Source organism: Cynocephalus volans, chromosome 8 (genome assembly GCF_027409185.1).
Source record: "Cynocephalus volans isolate mCynVol1 chromosome 8, mCynVol1.pri, whole genome shotgun sequence".
NCBI classification, from domain to species: domain Eukaryota; kingdom Metazoa; phylum Chordata; class Mammalia; order Dermoptera; family Cynocephalidae; genus Cynocephalus; species Cynocephalus volans.
Genome location: NC_084467.1, coordinates 95,904,571 through 95,926,890, shown reverse-complemented (window position 1 = coordinate 95,926,890; position 22,320 = coordinate 95,904,571). Strand labels below are relative to the sequence as shown.

The 22,320-nt window shown below is 38.2% G+C and overlaps 1 protein-coding gene and 1 pseudogene across 1 annotated transcript; one reads left to right on the top strand and one right to left on the bottom strand.

Moving 5' to 3' along the window:
- Positions 1-1,246: 1,246 nt before the first annotated feature.
- Positions 1,247-9,988, bottom strand: PRPF38B (pre-mRNA processing factor 38B). The gene is made up of 6 exons (XM_063106679.1): positions 9,436-9,988; positions 6,553-6,621; positions 6,098-6,249; positions 5,957-6,017; positions 3,594-3,817; positions 1,247-3,275 (listed from the first exon to the last, which is right to left on the bottom strand). Exons 1-6 carry the CDS (start codon positions 9,709-9,711, stop codon positions 2,417-2,419), a joined length of 1,641 nt encoding a protein of 546 aa, XP_062962749.1. The 5' UTR covers positions 9,712-9,988; the 3' UTR covers positions 1,247-2,416.
- Positions 9,989-21,421: 11,433 nt separating this feature from the next.
- Positions 21,422-21,905, top strand: LOC134385152 (large ribosomal subunit protein eL29-like; annotated as a pseudogene).
- Positions 21,906-22,320: the final 415 nt, after the last annotated feature.

Sequence of the window (22,320 nt, the reverse complement as noted above, 5' to 3'; positions counted from 1 at the left end):
GATTGGTGATATACTATCCTATGTATGAAACTTACCTGGAAATTGAACATTAAAAAACAGATGGAAAGGAGATAACACATGGAAAGGTGAAGGCATTTCAGTAAATTGAGTACAAAAATTGGATGGAGGTTGCTAGTTATGTAAAGCTCTATTAAAAGCATTTCAAGTTTTCTCATTTGCAAAGGAAATGATTGAGCTGTTTTTCACAGCCTTGTTTTCGCAGTCTGTAAGTAAGCTACTCTCCAAATAAATCATGCATATATTTGGCATTAACTAGTATTATTTACATGTTCTCACACCTATCAAAACGTTTCTCAAAAGCAAACTTACACTACAAATCAAATGCAGCTTGTGATAGTACATTCACCTCTATTTGAAGTAACTTATTCTTTCCACATTTTATCTAAAATACACCGTTGAATTAACATTTCAAGTGGAACTGTATCAGAGTAGCACCATAATTTAGGTATGATAAAAATAGATTTTCAATGTAAGATTAATCTACTGGCTTTCTCATTACTCAATAGTTTTTCTAATTTCTAGTTGTACAGTGTTATATTCACTTGATGCTCAACTTCAAAGATGACTCACTGAATCTTCTACTAAAAAAAAAGCATAGCATTTTAAAAGGAATTCCTTCATTTAATGAGATTTTTCTGAAATGGAGTTAGTACATCTTAAGCCCACATATGGAAGACTCTTGTAAGTGTACTCATTTGCACCATTTAACACTTTTGCAAGGTAGCTTCTGAGTGCCCATCAGTTGGCCAATATAATCAGTGAGATGAAACAAATATCAGTACGTACACCAGGAAGATCACAACACTGTTTTCAGGAACACTCACTTTTAGTACTGGCACTGATGAAACATATGTTTTCTATTGTAAAAAGAATTGGATGAGTTATCTTCTAAAATTTCCTTCAAGTCCAAATTTTGAATGATAGTGATCTGATGTCCAAGTGAATAAGCACCTTTGATGTGGAGAAAATTAATCACTCAATCAAAAGATCACCCTAGTGATACATGTAACATCCTGACAAAGGGAAATGACATCATAAAGAATTCTAATAAGGATTACTGACTATTACACATGTCCAATTCCAATCTACCAGTTTCTTTAAAATCCATTTGTCATCTGGGCACTAAGATATTCTACAAAGTGCAATTCTAACATTTTATCAATTTTCACAATAAAAAAACTTTTAAAAAGGTTAACAAATGGGGGGAAAGCCAACACCTAGGACAAAGGATTTAATCGAGTATTTATTCCACACTCATGATGGTTCTCTGTAATCAGAATACAAGTCATAAGAACAATCTATCAAATAATTTGCTGATAGTCTTAAATAATGCAACATAGCATTATTTTTAATACTTCTCTGTTCTAGATTGTTTGAAAACTCAAATAGCAATCTTCATTATCAATAAAAAAAGTTCTGAATTTTAAAAAAAGGACACTATATCAAGCTGTTTTCATAATTTAAGTATTCTCCATTTATAAAAATGCTTTGGAAGCTTGAGGCTTGAATCTGTTTCTCTATTCATCTGCCCCACCCTCTCCCAATTACACATTAGTATAGGGTTGCTGCAAGAATGCTAGACTTTAGACATTAATTTCTTTTAATATAGTACTTTAAAATCTGAGAAAGAATTCAAGAAAAAAAGATTACATGTCATGTATTTTTTCAAATAAAAAAAGGAAAACTAAGTGAATAAACCTTAGGCATACTAAGTGTCCCTTTGAGGTAGAATGCTAAAAGGACTTTTGATCAAATCACAGCCTAATTTAAATCTCTGCATCAGAAACTAACTTCTCATAAATTCTCTCTAAAAGTAACTGGAGAATATTAAGTATAACATATCAACAAGAGTCTTTCAAGGTAATATATAGTGGATGAGAATGTTTATCCTAAAACGGCTGCCTTCATGTACACTGAAAGCACATAATTCTCCTATAACAGACATCCAAGATCCATTCTCAAAGTCTTTAGCATTCTATTACGAAAAGCACAGCCATGCTAACCTCAGTACACAAACCATAATCCCACACCTATAAAACAAAAATAGAATTAGTGGCAGTTTATTGCCTTATACAAATTTAACCAACATGGCAACCATGCCAAAGGAATTAAAACATTTTCAGGACATATGTACAGACTGTACATTTCAAAAACAAACAATAAAAATGCAAAAACAATCTGTGCATCATGTATCAAACTCAACAACTGGGTGAAAACATCAATGCAATAAATGGGATTACAAAGGCACTTCCCTACACAAAAGAGGAAATGAAAATGCAGCCTACAGGGAGCCTGAACAGTGTGTAACTACTGCACAATCTCAACTTGGGGGGAAAAAAGCAGATTTAATCCAACATTTATAGGATTCAATGTGATCCACCTTCACAAAAAATTTTCACACAGTCTCATCTTTGTTTTTATGTTGTTTTTCTTGGCTCTCTCGTTCTATACTTTCGCTCCTTCCACGATCATGTTTGTCTGACTGGTCCTTACTATCACCATGATCTTTTTTGTGGGAACGTTCTTTGCTTCCACTACGCTTTCTAGATTTTTCTTTGCTGGGGCTACGTTCCCGTTTTTTTGATTTTTCAACACTGTCAGTTCTTCCTTGACTGCCACTTCTACTTCGTTTATTTGATTTTTCTTTACTTTCATTTTTATGTTTACTTGATTTCTCTTTGCTCCTGCTTCTACTTCGTTTCCCAGCATTTCTACTTCTACTCCTACTTCTGTGTTTCCTTTCTCTGCTTCTACTTCTACTATGTTTTTTCTCTTTCTTGGAATCTTTTTTGTCGTCTCTATGCCGCCTATCATCTTTGTCTTCTTTATGTTTCTTCTCTTCTACCTCACCCCTACTTCTCTGTTCCTTGGACCGTTCTCTCGACCGTCCCCTCTCTTTTTCTCGGTCATTACCTCTTTCCTTATCATAGTCACGATCTCGTCTTCTACCTCTCTCATTTTCTTTCTCTCTTTCACGATCCCTGTCCCTTCTATCCCCTTTCCTATCACGACTTCGACTGCGACTTCTATGCCTTTCCCTACTCCTGCTATGCCTGCGTTCTAACCCACGATCAATACTTCGAGATCTTCGCCTTTCTTTCTCTCTTTCTTTGGCTTCACGCTCTAGTCGCTGGCGTTCTTTCTCTCTTTCTAACTCTCTGTCAAAACTAGAAGACCCATGGCCCTCCCGATGATGACTTCTACTTCTAGATCTTCTTGGGGATCTCCGTGGACTCAATGATCTCCTTGGAGACCTAAGAAAGGGGGAGGAAAAAAGAAAATTCCAATGGATAAAAAATATCATAGAATTTTCATTGTAAAACTTTCATCAGCATTATTTATTCAGGTCCCCATCTTACATACATGCTAAGAACAATGAAAGCAAAACATTTGATTGTTCTCATTTACAAACGCACAATTTTCTTGCAAATGACCTTCCTTCCTGGAGTAACAGTGTCAAACTAATGAACAGTATAAACAGAATTTCCTAAGTCCTTGCCTTGATTTCCAAGAAATATTATATTTGTACTAAGCATATTTTAAAAACAAGCACAATCCAAGAGTTACATTACCTTGAACGTCTGCGTTCAACATGTCTGTCTATTTCCTCAGCACCTTCCTTCCCATCCTTCTTGATTTTTCTAGGCCGGGTTTTAATCTGTTGATCAATATTCTTCTGAACTGGAACTGGAATTCTTGGAAACAAGGTAGAAAACCACTCCAGTTTTGTGAGAAAAGACCGTAGCATTTCTCCAATGGTCATTACACAGCCTCCACCAGCTTTCACATCTAGGTCCTACAGAAACACAAAAGATACCCTAGCCGTCAAAAAAAGTATTTCAATATATACATAAATACTATAAAAATATTACCATCTTTGGAATCTCAAGTACAAAAAAATTCTAACAGAAAAATTTCCATTTTCATATCCTAATCTGGTAATGAATGATACAGAAAATTATTTGGGCTTAGTGTGTGCATGCAGGTGAGAATAAACCCCGTAGCCTTATAGGCACAAAGGGAACTGATCTCACTCAGTTAACAAGAATATGAAAAGCCCCTTACATGTTACTGGACTATGTGGAACAAATGACTTAAATTTACATTCCACATACCTACTAAGTATTTATTTATACTACTAAGTATTTCCATTTGCACACATTATACCTAGCAATGTAACCTAGCTACATATGAACTACTTCAGACAATTCCTATCTAAAGGCTATCTTTTAACAGCTCTAATATAAAATGAAGCCCTAATAAAACTGGAAGCAATAGCAAACCAACTGCCATGAAGCAGTGAGGTTTCTAATTTAGTTATGTAGAAAATAAATAAATGAACAAATAATTGGAAACGCATAATCCATGATGACCATTGTCTCTGAAAAGGGTCATTACCGCATGAAGGCCTTCTTGCTATGCCCTCTCACAGCTCAGGACATGTTAGTCAGCTATTGTCAGTCCCAAACCTATAGTGCAAGCACACAAGGAAAGTGAGATTTGTTATCTAAACAGGAAAACAAGAGCTAAAGGTAAAACTGCTTGCACTCACACACATTTAAGTGTTCAGATATACAGTATTTCCAATTATAATCGCTGCAGATATCTAAAGAAGAAAACAATAAGTTAGCTTAAATAGAGGACCTCAGATTTGTAAACATAATTTAAAAAACATTAAATAGAAGCATTCAAAAACAAACCTAATATAACACCAATTTTGATGAGGGACATGCTTGTATAAAGACAGAAGGGAGAAGTGCTTCAGTCTGAAAAAAATCTCATTTAAAAAGAAAACAACTTCAAAGATTGTAGTTATCACCTAAAACATTTTTTGCTTCTTCGGAATTATTCAACAGCTCACTAAACAAGCACAGAAAAGGCAGAGAAAATAAAAATTCTCCATGTCTAAACAAGTAATATCTTTTAGGTGAGCATGTAATAATGAAGACAAAACAGATTTCCATTAGAACCATCCTTAATTCAACAAATCCTTTTGATAAACTTTTTAAATAGGATTAAAACATGGCACTTGAAATCTGCTTTATGAACCTTAAATCTAAAGTAATGGTAGGGGTAGATATGTGAACAATACAGCTCACTGAGTACATTTTGAGATCCTGGACTTCACTATATAAGCAAATTAATACATACACAATTTAAATCTAAGTTTCTCAAAATAACTTTTCTTTTCTGAACATGTAACAGACTCAAAATGGCAAACTAGATTTAGAATTTTTAAAAATCTAAACTACTAATTTAAAGAAAAGATTTTAAAAATATGTATAGTGTACTAAGAGTCAAAAAGCTACAATTAAGGGCCGGCCCGTGGCTCACTTGGGAGAGTGTGGTGCTGACAACACCAAGTCAAGGGTTAAGATCCTCTTACTGGTCATCTTAAAAAAAAAAAAAAAAAAAAAGCTACAATTAAAATTGTTTTGTCACCTTGAACAAGCCATCTAAACTCTCAGCCTATTTTTAAGTCACACTCAGCTCTTCAATTCTGTACTTCTGTGCAAGTGGGAACATTGATATTTAAAGGAAGTTAGAAGGTGAAGAACTGAAACGTTGCACAAAAAAGTTGCAATCGGTATTCTATGTGCATGTCTTTTATCACCAATCTTGAGCATGGTCCACCTTAAAAAGTCACTATCAAAGTCAGGATCAATACAATACACAGAACATAATTAGAAAGAGAAAATTTTCAAAACACATTTAAACAATTTAAAAATAAGAAAATAAAACTTAAGAAATTTAACCTCAGATATATATATATAAAAGCCAAGTTGTAGTAAAAGGACATTAATTCCAAAACTATTTGACTGAAATAAATTTAACTACAGAAAATTCCTGAAGACATTAAAACTTCAATAAATAAAAGATATTAAAAACATGAGAGTAATCAGAAGAAAACTAATTATTACCCTTGTTGACATACCTCTTCATCATCAAGGAAGGATTCAAACCAGTCCCATAGATCTGTAGGGGGCTGTGTATACCTAAATTTACAAAAGACTTGTTAAGCTCATATAAATTAAAATGAGATACTTATTGAAAATGTAGATAAATGTATGCTTACCTTATGTACATAAATCCAAGGGCTCTAATATACGGAGAGTCTGTGTGTGTTATGAGACCCATCACTTGCTTGCGAGTTAACTTCAGAGTAAATAATTTGTATAACAGGCAAAAAGCTGTAGAAACAATTCCTCCTGTTCCAACACCTCGAACCTTTAGGGGAAATACAGTTAAGAAAAAGTGGTAAAATAGTTAATAGATACTTAACAGCCATTGATTAATCCTGTTAGGTATTAATAACAAGGCATAATCCAGAACTAAAAATGGGAGCATAAAAAAATAACACTTTTTCTAACCCTTATTCACTGGACACTTGAATTTAATTTAAAAAAAAAAAAAAAAATCTAAGATCTGCCAAGGAATTGCCATTTGAGTGTGTAATTGACAGATTAGTTTAGTTCATAAACTTAATTATTAGACACAGAAAAACTGAAAAATGCACGTACTTCTACTTACCCCTCCGCACATCCCTGTCTGGCCTGCTGTCTTCCTGCTTCCTTTCTCCCATGGCTCAACATGAGTGACCTGAAAATAGAAAAGAGAAACACAACATACATGCATACTTTGAATTTTTTAAAAAGTCTGATTAAAACCAAGTCCACAATAGAGCAGCTCTTCCAAAAGTATTTTGGCATTATGTATATATTACGTTTACTCACATTAAGTACCTAAATCATTTTTGGAAAAATGCTTAGACATTTAAAGAGCACCAATAAAGCTACTAGGGTTTAACAAAACCTTAACAGCTTTACAGAGCAGAAATCCCATTAAACTAGCTTTTAGAGAGCTGATATCTACATGTGGGAGTCAGGAAATTTCTGCTTTCATACACTTGCAAAAAAATTTTTCATAATATTTTAACTATCTAATTATGAGTTTCTTAAAAAATAAAAATTCTAATTTGAAAATGCACTGAAGTCACCAATTTAAAGCAAAAAGTATTAGTTTGAAGAAATCTTTAAAATACCCTCAATAGTTCAATTTTATGATGTTTTAAAGATCTCCATTATAAAATAAAGAAAAATGACTGGAAGAAAGTTTGCTAAGTAACAAGTGACTTCCGGTGCAAAATTATGAAACTTTTTATTTGTGTATTTTTTTCACCAGGATCAGGTTCTTTCCTGATTACAGATGAAGTTACAAAGGCCACACACAGAGATCATTCTTGTAATTCATTTTCAGTCTAATTATGTGAATCAATCCAATTTCCTTTTGGAATATAAACTGTGCCAAAAACTAAGTGTGGATAGTTACTAAAGACTAAGTATAATCAAAGATGATATAGTATCATCTTTGCTAAGGGGAGCATCCTACAAAAATCATTCTTTACATAAAAATAGCAAGAACAACAAAAAAAAGAGTATCAGCTCTGATATAGACAGGACCCAAGAAAGTCTTTTGGAAACTTAATACCCATCTTTGTTTCTTAACTTAAAAAAATAAAATCCTGTCCTTTCTTTCACTGTATGTATTTCAACAGCTATATCTTCACCTACACATGGTAACATTGTATCATCTTTTTCAGTGGCTTTAGACAGAAAATCATGCATTTAAATTTATGCACTACACTATTTTGCTTGGTGACTCCTGCAATGCTTTACTGTTTACTTTTCTTCCCCCAACTTGCTATGTGAAGGATGTTTCAATTCCTTTAGTGAGGCTAGCCAAAATAATGGGTGGATGAAATACAAAATCAAACTACAACTTTGGAAGCTATATATTTCAATGATCATTTGATCAGAACTCTTGATAATAAAATCGGAGTCTTTACTTTTATAACTGAATTTAAAAATAATTCCTGGTAGAATCTCAAGTTGTTTAAAAATACATCTGAAACTTGAAAACAAGTTTTCCCCTATTACATTAACATTTGCCAGTGTTCTAAAACAACCTGCCACAAAAAGAGCATGTACCCAATTTCGAACTGTTTAAAGTTTGCTGCATAAATAAAGCTAAGGGCTAAATATTATTTGCCATACCATATCCATGCTAAAAGGTCTTACCTTTTAAAGCTAAAAAAAAATCTAGTTCTCAGTATTACGATTAGACCTACTATAGACTCTTGTAAGATAATACCACATTTATTTGTGTACTTTATATACCCAAAGTTGAACTGTATTCCTCAAGACATGTTTTCTATAAAAAGCAACTAACATCTCAAAATTCTCCAATAACCTAATCATTTGGGGGGGGAAAGGTGGACAAAACAGAATGTCCTTTTGTTATCTCTACACATGTTCAGAAGACAGGGAATACTTTATGTGGTCTGTCTCAAGTTTTAAGAGTCAATACCGATAAAATGGATTGTATATCAGACGTTCTAACTAAATATTTAAAGACCGTTAAGGCTATTAATATTTTTTATAATATAAATTAACCTTCGGAGGCCTGGAAGATATTTTTAAAACTGAATAATTTGCAGGGAAGTGGAGAAAGCCTATCTTGTTGATGAAGAAAAGACCAAAACCAATGGCCCGAAAAAAAAAAAAAAAAAATTCCAATTAGCCGTTCATTTAACCAGGGAAATGCATTTATGGCGATTGAGCATGATTAATAGTGCATACCTCTACCTGCGACCCTGGGCTGCTCCGAGCCTCGCTGCAAGACTGAGTCAATCCTGCTAACGAAACAAGAACTGAGACAAGAGTGCAGTGAGGAGGCGCCAGGTGAGCTCCCCAGCACAGCCAAGCCAGCACCGACCCTGCCGCAGAAGCCCAGGGCCCAGATAATTCGAAATAAGCCCAATGCACAGGTGGCTGAGACCGCTTACTCCTGACTTCCTGCTGGGAACATTTCCAGGCCTTCTGTTCACATCTTGCCCTGGCACTTCTCCACCCTCAACCCTCCCATCCCACCCAACATACACGCACTGACCATCTCCCTTGTCTGGATAGTGAATACCGACAACACGAGGCCAACACTGAAGTCATTACACGCCCTGGCCGGAGTGAGCGGGAGAAGCACCAACAAGTTGGCACTGAGTAGATCCACGTCAAAAGGAATAATTTTAAAGCTGTAATCTGGAGAGGTTTCTGTTACTCTTTTCTCCTCTCCCCCACCCCACTCTTGCCCAACTCCCCCCAGGGGTGGGAAGGAGGTTGGGGGTGGGGGCGGGGAGAAATCAATAGTGGCGGGCTCTCCCCGCCCTAAAAAGCTGAAAAGGAAACAGGAGGACGGCCCCAGTCCGACCCTTCCCTGACAGCCTACAGGCCACAGCTCCCCCTCCGCCTATCCTTCCCCCACCCACAAATCCTCAGATCTTGGGGGCCGCCTCCGCCCGTTTCCTCCATACCCCCTTTTCCGAACTTCACCCAAACCCGAGGCCTAGAGGCTTCGTACCTTAAAGTAGATCTCGTCCACCACCTCGTGGTAGGTCTTGAGCTCGTAGAGCTGCACTTTGAAGTAAGGCGACGACAGGATATTAGTCAGGATCATGGGGTTGAGGTTCATGGTCTTCTCGTTGCCCCACAGCGGCAGCACATTGCCCTGCTTGCCCGAGACCGCCGGCTTGGTGGCGCCGCCGCCGCACTGCTGCTGCTGCTGCTGGGCCGCGGTCGCGGCCGCCTGGTGCTGCGGCTGCGAGTTGCCTGTCAGCGCGGGGCTGTTGTTAGCCATGTTGCGGCGGAAGGAGGGAGGGAGAAGGGAGGGGGGAGGGGTCCAAGCTCGATCTCGCTCTTCGGGACAACGGTCCTGGACCCTACTCCATGGAACGCCGTCGGGAGAGGGGGCCGCCTCGCTGTGCCCCAGCCGGGTGAGGGATGACAACGGGACGCCGACAGATGGACCCTGGGCCGACAACACACACCGAGACACGGGCCACGAGAACTCCAGGCAGAAGGCAAGCCGGCGGCCAAGGAGCGCGATCTCTTCCGCCAACTGCCCCTGGGAACAAGATGGCGGGCCCGGCGGATGTGACGCTACACGCCCCAGCGTTCCCAGCTGGGCCGGCGGCCAATCAGAGACGCCCAGGTGGGTAGGTGATTCCTCTTCCTAGTTCCGAGTGTTGTCTGCCGGGTGGAGTAGCTGTGATCGCCTTCCGTGTCTGACTGTTAAGAGATTCCCTTTAAGAGTTTGGGGGCCGGGGGAAGGAACTGTAGGTCCAATCCGTGTGTTTTAGTATTTGGACTTGGCGCCTGATTTCTCCTGTCCAGAGGCAGGCAGGAAAGGATTCAAATGGCCCCTATGTGCTTGCAAATGCGTGATTGACTCCTTCGAAATATCCGAGTGTGTCTCCTGGGTTCACTGTTTTAAGATTCTCTGGACGGTATGATGGTCAGGGTCCGCATTCCTCCATATAATTCCGGTGCAGGGTCTTTCTGTGCGCCGGGCTATAATGTCCAACCGGAGGTCTTGAATGATTGGACCTAAATTTATTCAACTGTTAGACTGGGATAACATCTTGCTGGGCTGTTGTGAACATTAAAAGAACTACACTATCTGTGTGTAATGTTTCAGGCTTCTGGTAGGTGCGTTTTCTTTCCTCCCTACTCGAGATCTTTTAATTCTACGAATGCATTCTGAGTGGTAAACATTGGGCGAGGCACTGTGAATGGGGAGGGGGGCAGATGGAGTTGGGGAAGAGATGTAAAAATGAGTCAGAATCGGTCTGAGCTCTCAAAAGCTATTGATGACTTAGAGAAAGAAGGCTCGTGGTGTTTGGGAGTTAAGAGAAGGCTACAGAGGGCACTGTAGTTTCTACAGGTGGAATCGGGCTGGGCAGGTTTATCGGCAGAGAACAGCCTGTGCTTATGTAGAAGCAAGGAAAATGAGGTTTACTAGAGGGCAAATAATCTAGTTGACAGGAGCCAGGAGATACGCTTGTAGTGCAGTAATGGCTGTGAAGTGCCTGGAACATCAAGATGAAACATTAGGTATTTGATGACATTTAAATGCAAGGGTTATGTAACTGCATCCATGGCCCCAAAGTCTACTTTAAGATGCTAATATTGCTAATATTTTCTGGCTTGAATCCATTCTTCACAGAGATTGCCAGAGTAATTTCAAAAGTGTATCACTACCCTACTCAAAAACCTTGGATGGCTCACTCAGTGACATCCTAATTGCCGGTATCCAGTGACCTTTTTCCTTCTTCATCCTGTTTAATTTCTCTTAGTGGCATTTTTAAAAATCATTTACTCTTTACTAGAAACTTTTTGGGTTAGGAAGTTTCAAAGTGGCCATCTTAATTTCAGGAGGAAAGGAAGAGGATAAGACAAACCTAGGGGAAAGTTCACACCTGGATGAAGATGAACCAGGAGATGATCCTGCAGACGGTGGCATTACAGAATGCAAGGAAAGATAGATAAATGAGGCCGGCCCGTGGCTCACTCGGTAGAGTGCGGTGCTGATAACACCAAGGCCACGGGTTCGGATCCTATATAGGGATGGCCGGTTTGCTCACTGGCTGAGCGTGGTGCTGACAACACCAAGCCAAGGGTTGAGATCCCCTTACCGGTCATCTTTTTAAAAAAAAAAAAAAAAAAAAAAAAAGATAGATAAATGAATTGAGTGATTAATGTTTAGAGCTGGACAGTACATAAGTAATCATCCCGTCTAGTTCCTTTATTTTACACTAGAGAACTAAAGCTTTGAGAAAAGTTGTTTTCACTTCCTTTCTAGTAGATCTTGTTTTCTGTATAGTAGTTTATACCAGCTTACTTCCCAAGGAAAACTGATGATCCTAACCTCTCATTTATGAGTTATCAAGTTAGAAGTCTATTGAAAGATGTTTTTTTGAACCCAATTCTTTTTGTGTATTTTTTTTGCTTTTATAATAGTTTATTAAGTTTAACCAGTGACATTCTAATTGCTGAATCCTATAATTTAAAAAATTTTTTCAGGTACATGATCTTTCAAGATCTTAGACAATCATTACCTCTAGACTCCTTGGATGAGGAGTCCAGTAGAGAGGTTGAAGTTTGATATCTAAGACTCAGTGGCATCAAACTAAGGGAGCCAGGTACTGTAATAAAGTGCTTAACATATTCAATGAATCCCTACAATGGCCTGAATATATTACTATTATACCCACTTAAAAAAATAATTTGAATCAGGTATAGTTGAAGAACACTACACTGCACGTATGTAAAGCTGTAAAGTTTGATTTGATTAGCTTTGACATATATGTACATCCACTATACCACCATAATCAAAATAATCATCCATCATCCCCGGAAGTTTTCTTGTACCCTTTTGCAATCCATCTCTCCCTCCAACTCCATCCCCAAGCAGTCACTTTCTGTCAATATAGACTAGTTTGCATATTCTTGAATTTTAATTAAATGGAATCATAAAATATGTTCTCTTTTTTGCCTACTTTGACTCTGCATAATTCTGAGATTCAACAGGTTGTGTTTTTTGTTAATTACTGAATAGTATTCCATTGTATGGATTTGCCACAATTTGCTTATCCAATTAGTGATGGACATTTGGGTTGTTTCTAATTGGGGGCTATTACATGTAAAACTGCTGTGAACATTTGTGTACTAGTCCTTGTGTGGACATTTTGTTTCTCTTGGCTAAATAACTAGAAGTGGAGTGACTGGGTCATATGGTTGGTGTATGTTTAACTTTTTGTGACATAGCCAAATTGTTTCCCAAAGTGGTTGTACCATTTTACATTCCCACCAGCAGTGTGAGAGTTCCATTTGGCCCATATCCTCGCCAACACTTCCTATGAATTTTAAAAAATTTTTAGCCATTCTGGTGGGTGAGGTGGTATTTTATTGTGGTTTTAATATGCATTTCCTTTACCACTATTGATGTCGAACACCTTTTCAAGTGCTTGTTGTCATTTATATATCTTCTACTGTGAGGTAACTACAAATCTTTTTGCCCCTTTATTTGGTGGTTTGTCTTATTATTGAGTTGGAAGAGCTCTTTACATGATCTGTATATAAGTCCTTTGTCTAATATGTGTTGCAAGTGTTTTTACAGTCTGTGGCTTGCCTTTTAATTTTTTGTCTGTTTGGTTTTTCATTTTATTTTATTTTATTTCTCAGCTGGCTGGTACATGGATCTGAACTTTTGACCTTGGTGTTATAATACTGTGCTCTAATCAACTGAGCTAACTGGCCAGCCCTAATTTTATTTTTTTCTTTTTTTTTTTGCTGACCAGGACAGGGATTGAACTCTGGACCTTGGCATCATCAGCACTGAGCTCTGACTGAGTTAACAGGCCGGCTCTAATTTTCTTAATGGTGTCTTTCAAAGAGTAGTTTAAAAAAAATTTTTTTTAATTTTAATGAAGTCCAATTTATCAGTTTTTTGCTCTGTTTATGATTCCTGCTTTTTGTGTTCTGTTGTATTTCTTCCTTTTTAAAAAAAAAAAAGATGACCAGTAAGGGGATCTTAACCCTTAACTTGGTGTTGTCAGGACCATGCTCACCCATTGAGCAACAGGCCATTCCTATATGGGATCCAAACCCGTGGCCTTGGTGTTATCAGCACCACACTCTCCTGAGTGAGCCACGGGCTGGCCCATGTTCTGTTGCATTTCTATGTTTACATTCCATGATCCATTTTTAGTTAATTTTTGCCTGTGGTGTGCGGTAGGGTTGATATTCATTTTTTCCCACACAGATACTCAGGTGATCCAGCATCATTTGTTGAAAAGACTTATTTTCCTTTTGAATTGCTATAGCACTTTGGTGAAAAATCAGTCACCCACTATGTGTGTGTCTGTATTTGGCCTCTACTGTGTTTCATTGATCTTTATGTTTATCTTTCACCAATACCAAAAAGCTTAATTACTGTAGCTATTAGTAAGTTTTGAAATCAGGTAAAGTAAGTACTCCAACTTTATTCTTCATTTTTAAAATTGCTTTTCTAGGTCCTTAATATTTCCATCAGTTTACTTGAAAAAAAAAAAAAAAAAAGCCTGGCATGTTGGTATGTAGTAGGTGCTCAGTAAACATATCATTTTGAGTAAATGAATAAAGAATTAAAATGGGGCTAGCTGATTAGCTTGGTCAAGCATGGTGTAACACCAAGGTCAAAAGTATGGATCCCTGTACCCACCAACGACGTAAAAAAAAAAAAAAAAAAAATTAAAATGACTGCTATGTATAACTAAAATAACAGAAATTAAATGTTCAAGTGTTTGACCATTTGATCTTTCAGGACAACCACAAATCTAGGGTAACAGAAGAGGCCATTGACTAAAGTACCCAAGAACTAAAAATCTGATACAACTGGGTTATTCTAAAGAATCAAAGGTGTTAGACAAAACTACCCCTGTTGCCTTGGCTATGATTTCAGAGCACTGAAACATATGAGGCATGAGTTAAGATTCAAGAATTGTTAGGAGTTAACTAGGCAAACAAAGGGGAACAGATATTCTAGGTAGGGCTACTTTGTACTTTGTCTCTGAGGCATGAAAGAACAGATGATGTGTTTGGGGAATGGGTTGTCACTATTATAATACCTAAATTTTTTTCAGGAGTGATATTAAAAACCAGTGCAGTCATACAAATGCATATTGGCTGAATACTAGCCCTGAATATCTGCTTATTTCTCATTCCTGGCCACCAGAGTGAGGGTCTATGCCTTTCAACTAATTATTCCCAGCACCAGGCACACGGTGATTAACATACGTAGGTACTAAGTAAATATTTATTATTGAATGAACAAATAAGTGAATGAATTATTAGTTCTAATTGGCTGCAGAATAAGACTGATACAGAATCTTCAATGAACGTAAGAACACTCCAGGAAATCAGTTAATGACATGTCAGGAAAGGATAGAAAATAATATAACTGGAGAATATGTCTCTCAGAGAGGTAGCAGTTTTATTCAAGGGAGCAGTATCACAATGTACGATAACATAAGAATGAACCTGAATTGTTTAATGTGGAGGATGCTAACATTAATAAAGCACATGTATTTCACAGTGTCTTAACCTTTAGCCTAGTAGGACCAAAGTCCTTAGATTAGTAGGACCACAGCCCTCAGATGATGCTATAGCTTAGTAGGATCATTGTCTTAGTAGGGCCACAGCCCTGTCGTCAGTAGCAGGACCAAAGTCCTGTAGTTTAGGGAATAGCCTAACTTTTTAAAATTACACATAGAAATGCTAAGCTTGGGAAAAACAGAAAACTTTCACAGGACTAAAAACTTTCTGGTGTGGATATGAAAATTGTAATACAGCAAAAGTGCTTGCTCTAAGGGCAGTCGGCCTTGGTGCAGGTAAACCTAATGTTGGGAAAGTATGTGAGCTAAAAGCTTCAGGGCTACTCTACTAATTAGTGATTGGTTCTACATTTCACCTTCAGCTGTTTCTTTAAGTTTCCTAGGGAACTAAGTGTTGCCTTGACAGTTATGTCATTGGTTCTTTTGTATGTCACATAGCTTAGTTTTATGACTCCTTTGATGGTAAATTGCTTAAACTATTTTTATTTTTAAGTTGCACCTGCTTTAATGAAAATTGTCATGTAGCCAGTTTGTTTATGTTTTCACATAACTGATTAACCACCTGTGTTCTTTTCTGTAACTTTTTGCCTGGACAGTAAAAACCAAGAGAAAACCTTGTTTGGGGTTACTCCTAGGAATTCTTCTTGCTTGAAGAAATTGTCCCTGGGATTAACCCCTTCTGGGTCTCTCACTGCTCTGGAGAATTGGGCTTTGAGTAATCCTTTGTGTCTCTGTCACCCCGGGAGAGGTGACAGTTTAAATTATGGTCATTTTATTATGCTATGGGATTATATATTTTAGAAAAACTTACATAAAAATTACTAAAATTATTTAAGGTTTAAATGGCTAACTCTTAGTTATCTGAAAAAGCTTTCTCTCCACTATTTCACATAATTGCGGTGTTGTGTAAAAATAAGGACCATAGGCAGTGTAACACAGTTGTTAAGAGCACAGACTCTTGAGCCAGACCTCCTGGTTTTAAATTCTGGCTCCACTGTTTTAATTTGGGTAAGTTACTTTACTTTTTCTCGGCCTTGGTCCTCTCATCTGTTAAAACAAGACTTAGCACTAGTGTGGCATAAGTGTTTGCCATTAATGTTTTCTAAATACATTTAGCATTTTTATTATATCCTAAATTCGTCTTGAAAATGTTGTAGCAGTTTTATTTTGTTTTTAAACCTGTTAATTTTAATTCCCATGAGGAATTAAATTCTGATACAATGTTTTGCCAGGAACATTTTTGTATGGCTGCCAACCACGTATTATGGCCAGGGTTACAGATGGGTCAGCAGATGGGTCATAAATATGTTGATACCAGTTTCATTTTAAGCTGTTGACAAAGAATAAGGAATATTCAGAGGATGTATCTCAAACCTTTGGAAAATCACACAAGGGGGAATAACTGTCACAATCTTTTATAAAGCAGTTCTTTTTGTGTGTAGCCAGAGACAGAAGTAGGCTACATGAGTGATTGTCACACCAAGGCCCAAATAAGATTAGGTAATGGATTTGAAACCTTTTTTTTTTCCTTTTGTTCATTGCTTTTACTGCAAGCCAATGTCAGGGACTGGACAGTCTTGGCTAGTCTCTTCTCTGTTTGGCCTTTGCACACCCATTGCCCTTCTAAGTGAAATTTTCTCACTCAGTGCTGTTTACAGGGCAATCCTATGTGGCTACGATTTATACCAAGTGACCCTGGAGTCTGGCCACAGCCAGTTGGACTGGAGGTGGCACTGATCCACATGCTGGCTAGTAACCTGTGACATGGCTCCCTGTGAATTGATGATCTGGGGCTCCCAGATCCTCATAGGAATTTGAATGGAGAACATAGAGAGAATCAAGCCATTAGTAGCAGGCACTAGAGCAGAAGGAATGGAATGAGATAGGGAAGGAGCCGTGTGGATTCACCCAGGTTCTGAGGAAGCGGTAACCAAAAATGAGTAAGAGCAGTGAGGTGGAGAAAAGATTGTTATAAAAAGTGTATTATAAAAATGCAGCATAATCAATATTACCCTTTAAAGATCCTTTAAATAGCTCATAAGTACAGTACATATAGTTTTGTGAGGTATGCCTGGATACATGGACATTATCATTGTTTTAAGGGATTTACTTTCCACTTTCCAGATCCTCAACTTCTGTATCTGTATCTAAAACCAATATGCGAAGGCTGGCCAGTTAGCTTAATTGGTTAGAGCATGGTTCTAATATCACCAAGGTCCAGGGTTCAATCCCTGTACTGTCCAGCTGCCCCAAAAATTAAATAAATAAAAAATAAAGCTAATATGCTTAAGATTGGTAGTGTAATACTGGTTCTCTGTTCCTGTCTCCATTTCTTCAACAATGCACCTTTTCTCCCCCTTTGCAAAAGAAACATATACATCTCACCCATCCAAATCTTATAATGTTGCATTTTCCTGAGGTGTATAAACTTTAGGGTGCCAAAGTGCCATTTCTAAGTAATGGTATTGGCACTGGTGTTCGAAAGTGAATAAAAGGACTAAGCAAAATTTCCTCTTGCAAATTGGATGGTTTCTAATGTACTGCTTTCAACAAAATAGGAAAAGGATCCAATCAGATTGTCCACTGCTATGGTTTGAATGTGTCTCCCAAAAGTTCATGTGTTGGAAACTTGATCCCCATTGTAACAGTGTTAAGAGGGTGGGAAATGCGACTATGGTATTTAAAAGATTGGGCCTTGGGCCAGCCCGTGGCTCACTTGGGAGAGTGGGAGAGTGTGGTGCTGACAACACCAAGTCAAGGGTTAAGATCCCCTTACTGGTCATCTTTAAAAAAAATAAAAAAATAAAAGATTGGGCCTTGAAGAGGTAGTTAGATCATGAGGACTATGCCCTCATGAATGGATTAATCCATTCATGGATTAATGGGTCAGTTGTTTAGTTGGGTTATCAGGAAGTAGACTGGTGGGTGGCTTTATAAGGAGAGCAACTGAGCATGTAAAAACGCTCTTGCTTAGCCCTGGCTAAGTGATACCCTGTGTCACAACAAACTCTATGGAGTCCACACCAAAAAGAAGGCCCCTGGATGTTGAACTTCCCAGCCTCTAAAACCGTAAGAATAAATCTTCTAAATTACCCAGTTTCAGGTATTCTATTATCAGTGACAGAACACTGACAAATTTGTCCACTGAGAGATCATTAAACATAATTTAAGATATGGTTCCAATAAAATGTTACTTTTTGTGTTCAATAATTATTTATCAATATTTATATCAATGTTATTTTGGAATCAGTTGTATACTAACTATTAAAACAGTCATATAGAAGAAACAATTTTTAGAACTTAGAGGCTTACAGGAAATTTTTAAGAAATTTAAACATATAGTTTTTTTTACAGAGAAATATAATAATGTGATCAATAGAAGATATTTGAACATAAAAATATTTGTCAATAGGATAAAATCTTAAGGGGGAAGTGGAATGGAAATACTAGTTCAAAGAGAAAAAGGAATGATATAACATTTCTCACCTCAAGGGCTGACTTATTAGCTCAGTTGGTTAGAGTGCAGTCTTTTTTTTTTTTTTAAACAATGACTGGTAAGGGGATCTTCTTAACCCTTGACTTGGTATTATCAGCACCACACTCTCCCAAGTGAGCCATGGGCCGGCCCAGAGTGCAGTCTTTTAATGCCAACGTCATGAGTTTGGATCCGCATACCAGCCAGCTGCCAATTAAAAAAAAAAAATTTGTGTGTGTGTGTGTGTGTGTGTGTGTATATATATATATATATATATATTTTATATATATATTTATATGTAAATAAATTTTCACCTCAATAGGAGCTTTTTCAAAAAAAAAAAGGAAGCTTTTTTATGTCTTTATGGATGATGATATCAGATGGCAGTAGTATTTAGAGTTCATTGAATACCTTTAAAAATGTGGTGCAAATATTATTTTCAAATTTCAATATTTATAATACATAGTAAATTACATCTTTCACAACTACTTAAACTTTTGATGAAAAATTTTAGATGTCAATTTTAAAATGTCTGAGAGATCAAGAGAATGAGAAGACACAGACTGAGAGAAATTATTTGTAAAAGACACATCTGATAAAGGACTTTTATTCAAAATATACATAGAACTCTTGAAACTCGATGATTAGAAAATGAACAACCTGATTAAAAAGTGGACAAAAGACCCAAAAGACACTTCATCAGAGAAGATATAGAGATGACAAATAAGCATATGAAAAGATGTTCAACATCATATGTCATTCAGGAATTGCAGGTTAAAACAATGGGATAGCACTACACATCTATTAGAATGGCCCAAATCCAAAAAACTGATGACACCAAATGCTGGTGAGCATATGGAGCAATAAGAACTCTCCTTCATTGCTGGAGGAATGCAAAACAACAGCCGCACTGGAAGACAGATTGGCAATTTCTTAAGAAAACTATACATACTCTTGCCATATAAGCCAGTAATCACTCTACTTGGTGATTTTAGTTTTATTTTGTTTTTGCAGCTGGCCTCCTTTCCCCATTTTTAATTTAATTTTAAAAAATTTTTTGGCTGCTGGCCAGTAGGTATGGGGATCCAAACCCTTGACCTTGGTGTTATCAGTACTGAGCTCTAACCAACTAAGTTTACTGGCCCACCCTCTCCTTGGCGTTTATGCAAATGAACTGAAAATTTATGCCCACACAAAAACCTGCCCATGGATGTCTACAGCAGCTTTACTCATAATTGACAGAACTTAGAAGCAAATGAGATGTCCTAGTGAATGATAGCATAGGGAAGGAATAGATGGCTTCTTTGGTTGGGTGACAAAATCAAATTGACATAACACAGATGAACAAGATAGAAACCATATTTAATTACACACGAAAATATGGGAGTCCCCCAAATATCTTAGACTCAAAGAAGGGATAGATGATTGAAGCTTACATAGCATCCTGAGATTCAGAAAGGAATAGCAGCTTGGGACTTCTGGGAGGTGGAGACAAATTATGGGAGGGTAAGGGGAAGAAATGTATGGTGAATAAAGGTCAAGACAAACGTCTCTTAGGTGATAAAGGTTGTCTCAGAGCAGCTCTCTTCCTGATACAGATATCTCTACTAGTGAACATTCCCTGTATAGATAGACATTTCCTTTACAAAAGGGCAGCTTTTCAGAGCTACTTCTGTGTCTGCAGTTTCTCAAAATAACCAGCTTGAAATATGCCAAAGAAGTATATTTTGGGGTGGCATATTCTGGTTTCCTACAGCCATATTTTGGGGTGGTGTGTCCTGAGCTCCAAAAGTGGATGAATAGATAAATAAACTGTAGTACATAGAAACAATGGAATATTATTCATTGCTAAAAAGAAATGAGGTTAGAGTGCAGAAGTTAGAGTGCAGTGTTATAACACCGAGATCAAGAGTTCAGATTCCCTGACAGGCCAGCTGCCAAAAAGAAAAAAAGAGAAATGTGCTATGAAGCCATGAAAAGACAGGGAAGAAACAAATGCATATTACTAAGTGAAAGAAGCCAATCTGAAAAGGCTGCATACTATATGATTCCAACTATATGCATTCTGGAAAAGACAAAACTATGGAGAGAGTAAAAAGATCAGTGATTGCAGGGGTCAGGGGGACGGAGGGATGAATAAGTGGAGTACAGAGGATTTTTAGGGCAAACTGTTCTGTATGATACTACAATGGTGGGTACATGTCTGTTGGGAAAATATAGGAAAATAGGGCCCCTCAGATGTTCAGAATCTTGCTGAGCATTTGATATAAATATGTACGTGTGCTCAGGTGTTCCTTGGTTATTGTTTAATGTAATTGCACATGTGCACCCAGGTGTCCTGGGTTATTACTTAAGTATAAAGGATGAGTGGCTCTGATCCACAATGCCCCCTGCCGCTGGGATGCCCCTGGGGGGGGGGCCAAGGGGAGGCTGCTACTGCTGCTAGAAGCTGTTGCTGCCAGGACCCCCGGGACCCTTTGGGAGTCAGTCCACTGCTGCTGCTGCTGAGGACTGAGCTCATGTCATCTGCCAGTGGCTGCTGGGCTCTTTCCCAATTGTCTAGATCTTGTGGACCTGTGTGTGAGAGGTTTGGTGACCCAGCCTGGCATGTGAGGGATCTAGTGATCCAGTTTGTACAGTGGGTTTGAAGGGTCTGAGCCCTATCATTGACAATACAAATGGAAACTTGATATAACTAAAATAATGAAACGTTTTGGCTTTAATGAATTGCTTTAACAATACAATTGGCATAGCTATTAGCTATTACCTTAACCTGACAACTGGTGTCGCATAGCTTTACAATGTCACTATACAAGGGTGATAGCACCAAGGCCATGGGTTCAGATCCCTATATAGGGATGGCCAGTTAGCTCACTTGGGAGAGCGTGGTGCTGACAACACCAAGTCAGGGGTTAAGGAGGAGGACAGGGAGTGCAAACATGGCCAAATCCAAGAATCACACCATATACAACCAATCTCGGAAATGGGACAGAAATGGCATTAAGAAACTTCTATCACAAAGATATGAATCCCTTAAGGGGGTAGGCCCCAGGTTCCCGAGGCACATGTCCTGCATTTCCTTCAGTCCTCAACAAGAAGGGGCTGAAGGAAATGCAGGACAACAATGCCAAGCATGTACTGAGGCTGTCAAGGCCCTCTAAAGCACAAGGAGGTGAAGCCCAAGATCCCAAAGGGTGCTGCCACAAGTTTGATCAACTTGCCTACATTGCCCACCCCAAACTTGGGAAGCATGCTTATGACTGCATTGCCAAGGGTCTCAGGCTCTGCTGGCCAAAGGCCAAGGCCAAGGTTCAAACCAATGCCCAGGATGAGGCTTCAGCTGCAGCTCTGGCTCCTGCCTCAGTTCCAGCTCCAGCTGAGGCTTCCAAAGGTACCCAGGCCCCTACAAAGGCTCTGGAGTAGAGGCCTCTGTCTGCCAATGTGATGACAGAAGGACTGGTGTGACCTCTGGGCTGTTGTCTGCATGGGGTGGTGTCCTCCTGTGCTGTTTGTATGAATAAACCTGAGGCAGGAAAAAAAAAAAAAAAAAAAAAAAAAGAGGGTACAATCTAATGGTAATAGACAGAGGAGGAAATCCCAGCAAGGCCTGTTTGTTCAGATTCTTATCAGCCTCTCTGCATATGTTCCCTCCTCCCCAAGTATGGGGCAGGACCCTTCTGGAATGAGTTTTATGGCCTACTTTCAGGAGCGGTAGGTCATATAGTGACCTCTTTAGGTTTTCTGGTTTCCTTTGGGGAAGAGAAACTCTAGTTTCTAAGACCTGCTTTTGGGAAGAAATGAGGGAAGGAGAAAGGGTGGTGGGAGAAGGTAAGCAAGA

What these genes read in the sequence shown, in the direction of transcription:
- PRPF38B (XM_063106679.1), bottom strand. Translation starts at nt 9,711, where the DNA reads ATGGCTAACAACAGCCCCGCGCTGACAGGCAACTCGCAGCCGCAGCAC. An exon ending in CTTGGATTTATGTACATAAG is followed by an intron (nt 6,018 to 6,097) that starts GTAAGCATACAT and finishes TTGTAAATTTAG; the next exon opens with GTATACACAGCCCCCTACAG. An exon ending in GTTGAACGCAGACGTTCAAG is followed by an intron (nt 3,276 to 3,593) that starts GTAATGTAACTC and finishes CCCCTTTCTTAG; the next exon opens with GTCTCCAAGGAGATCATTGA.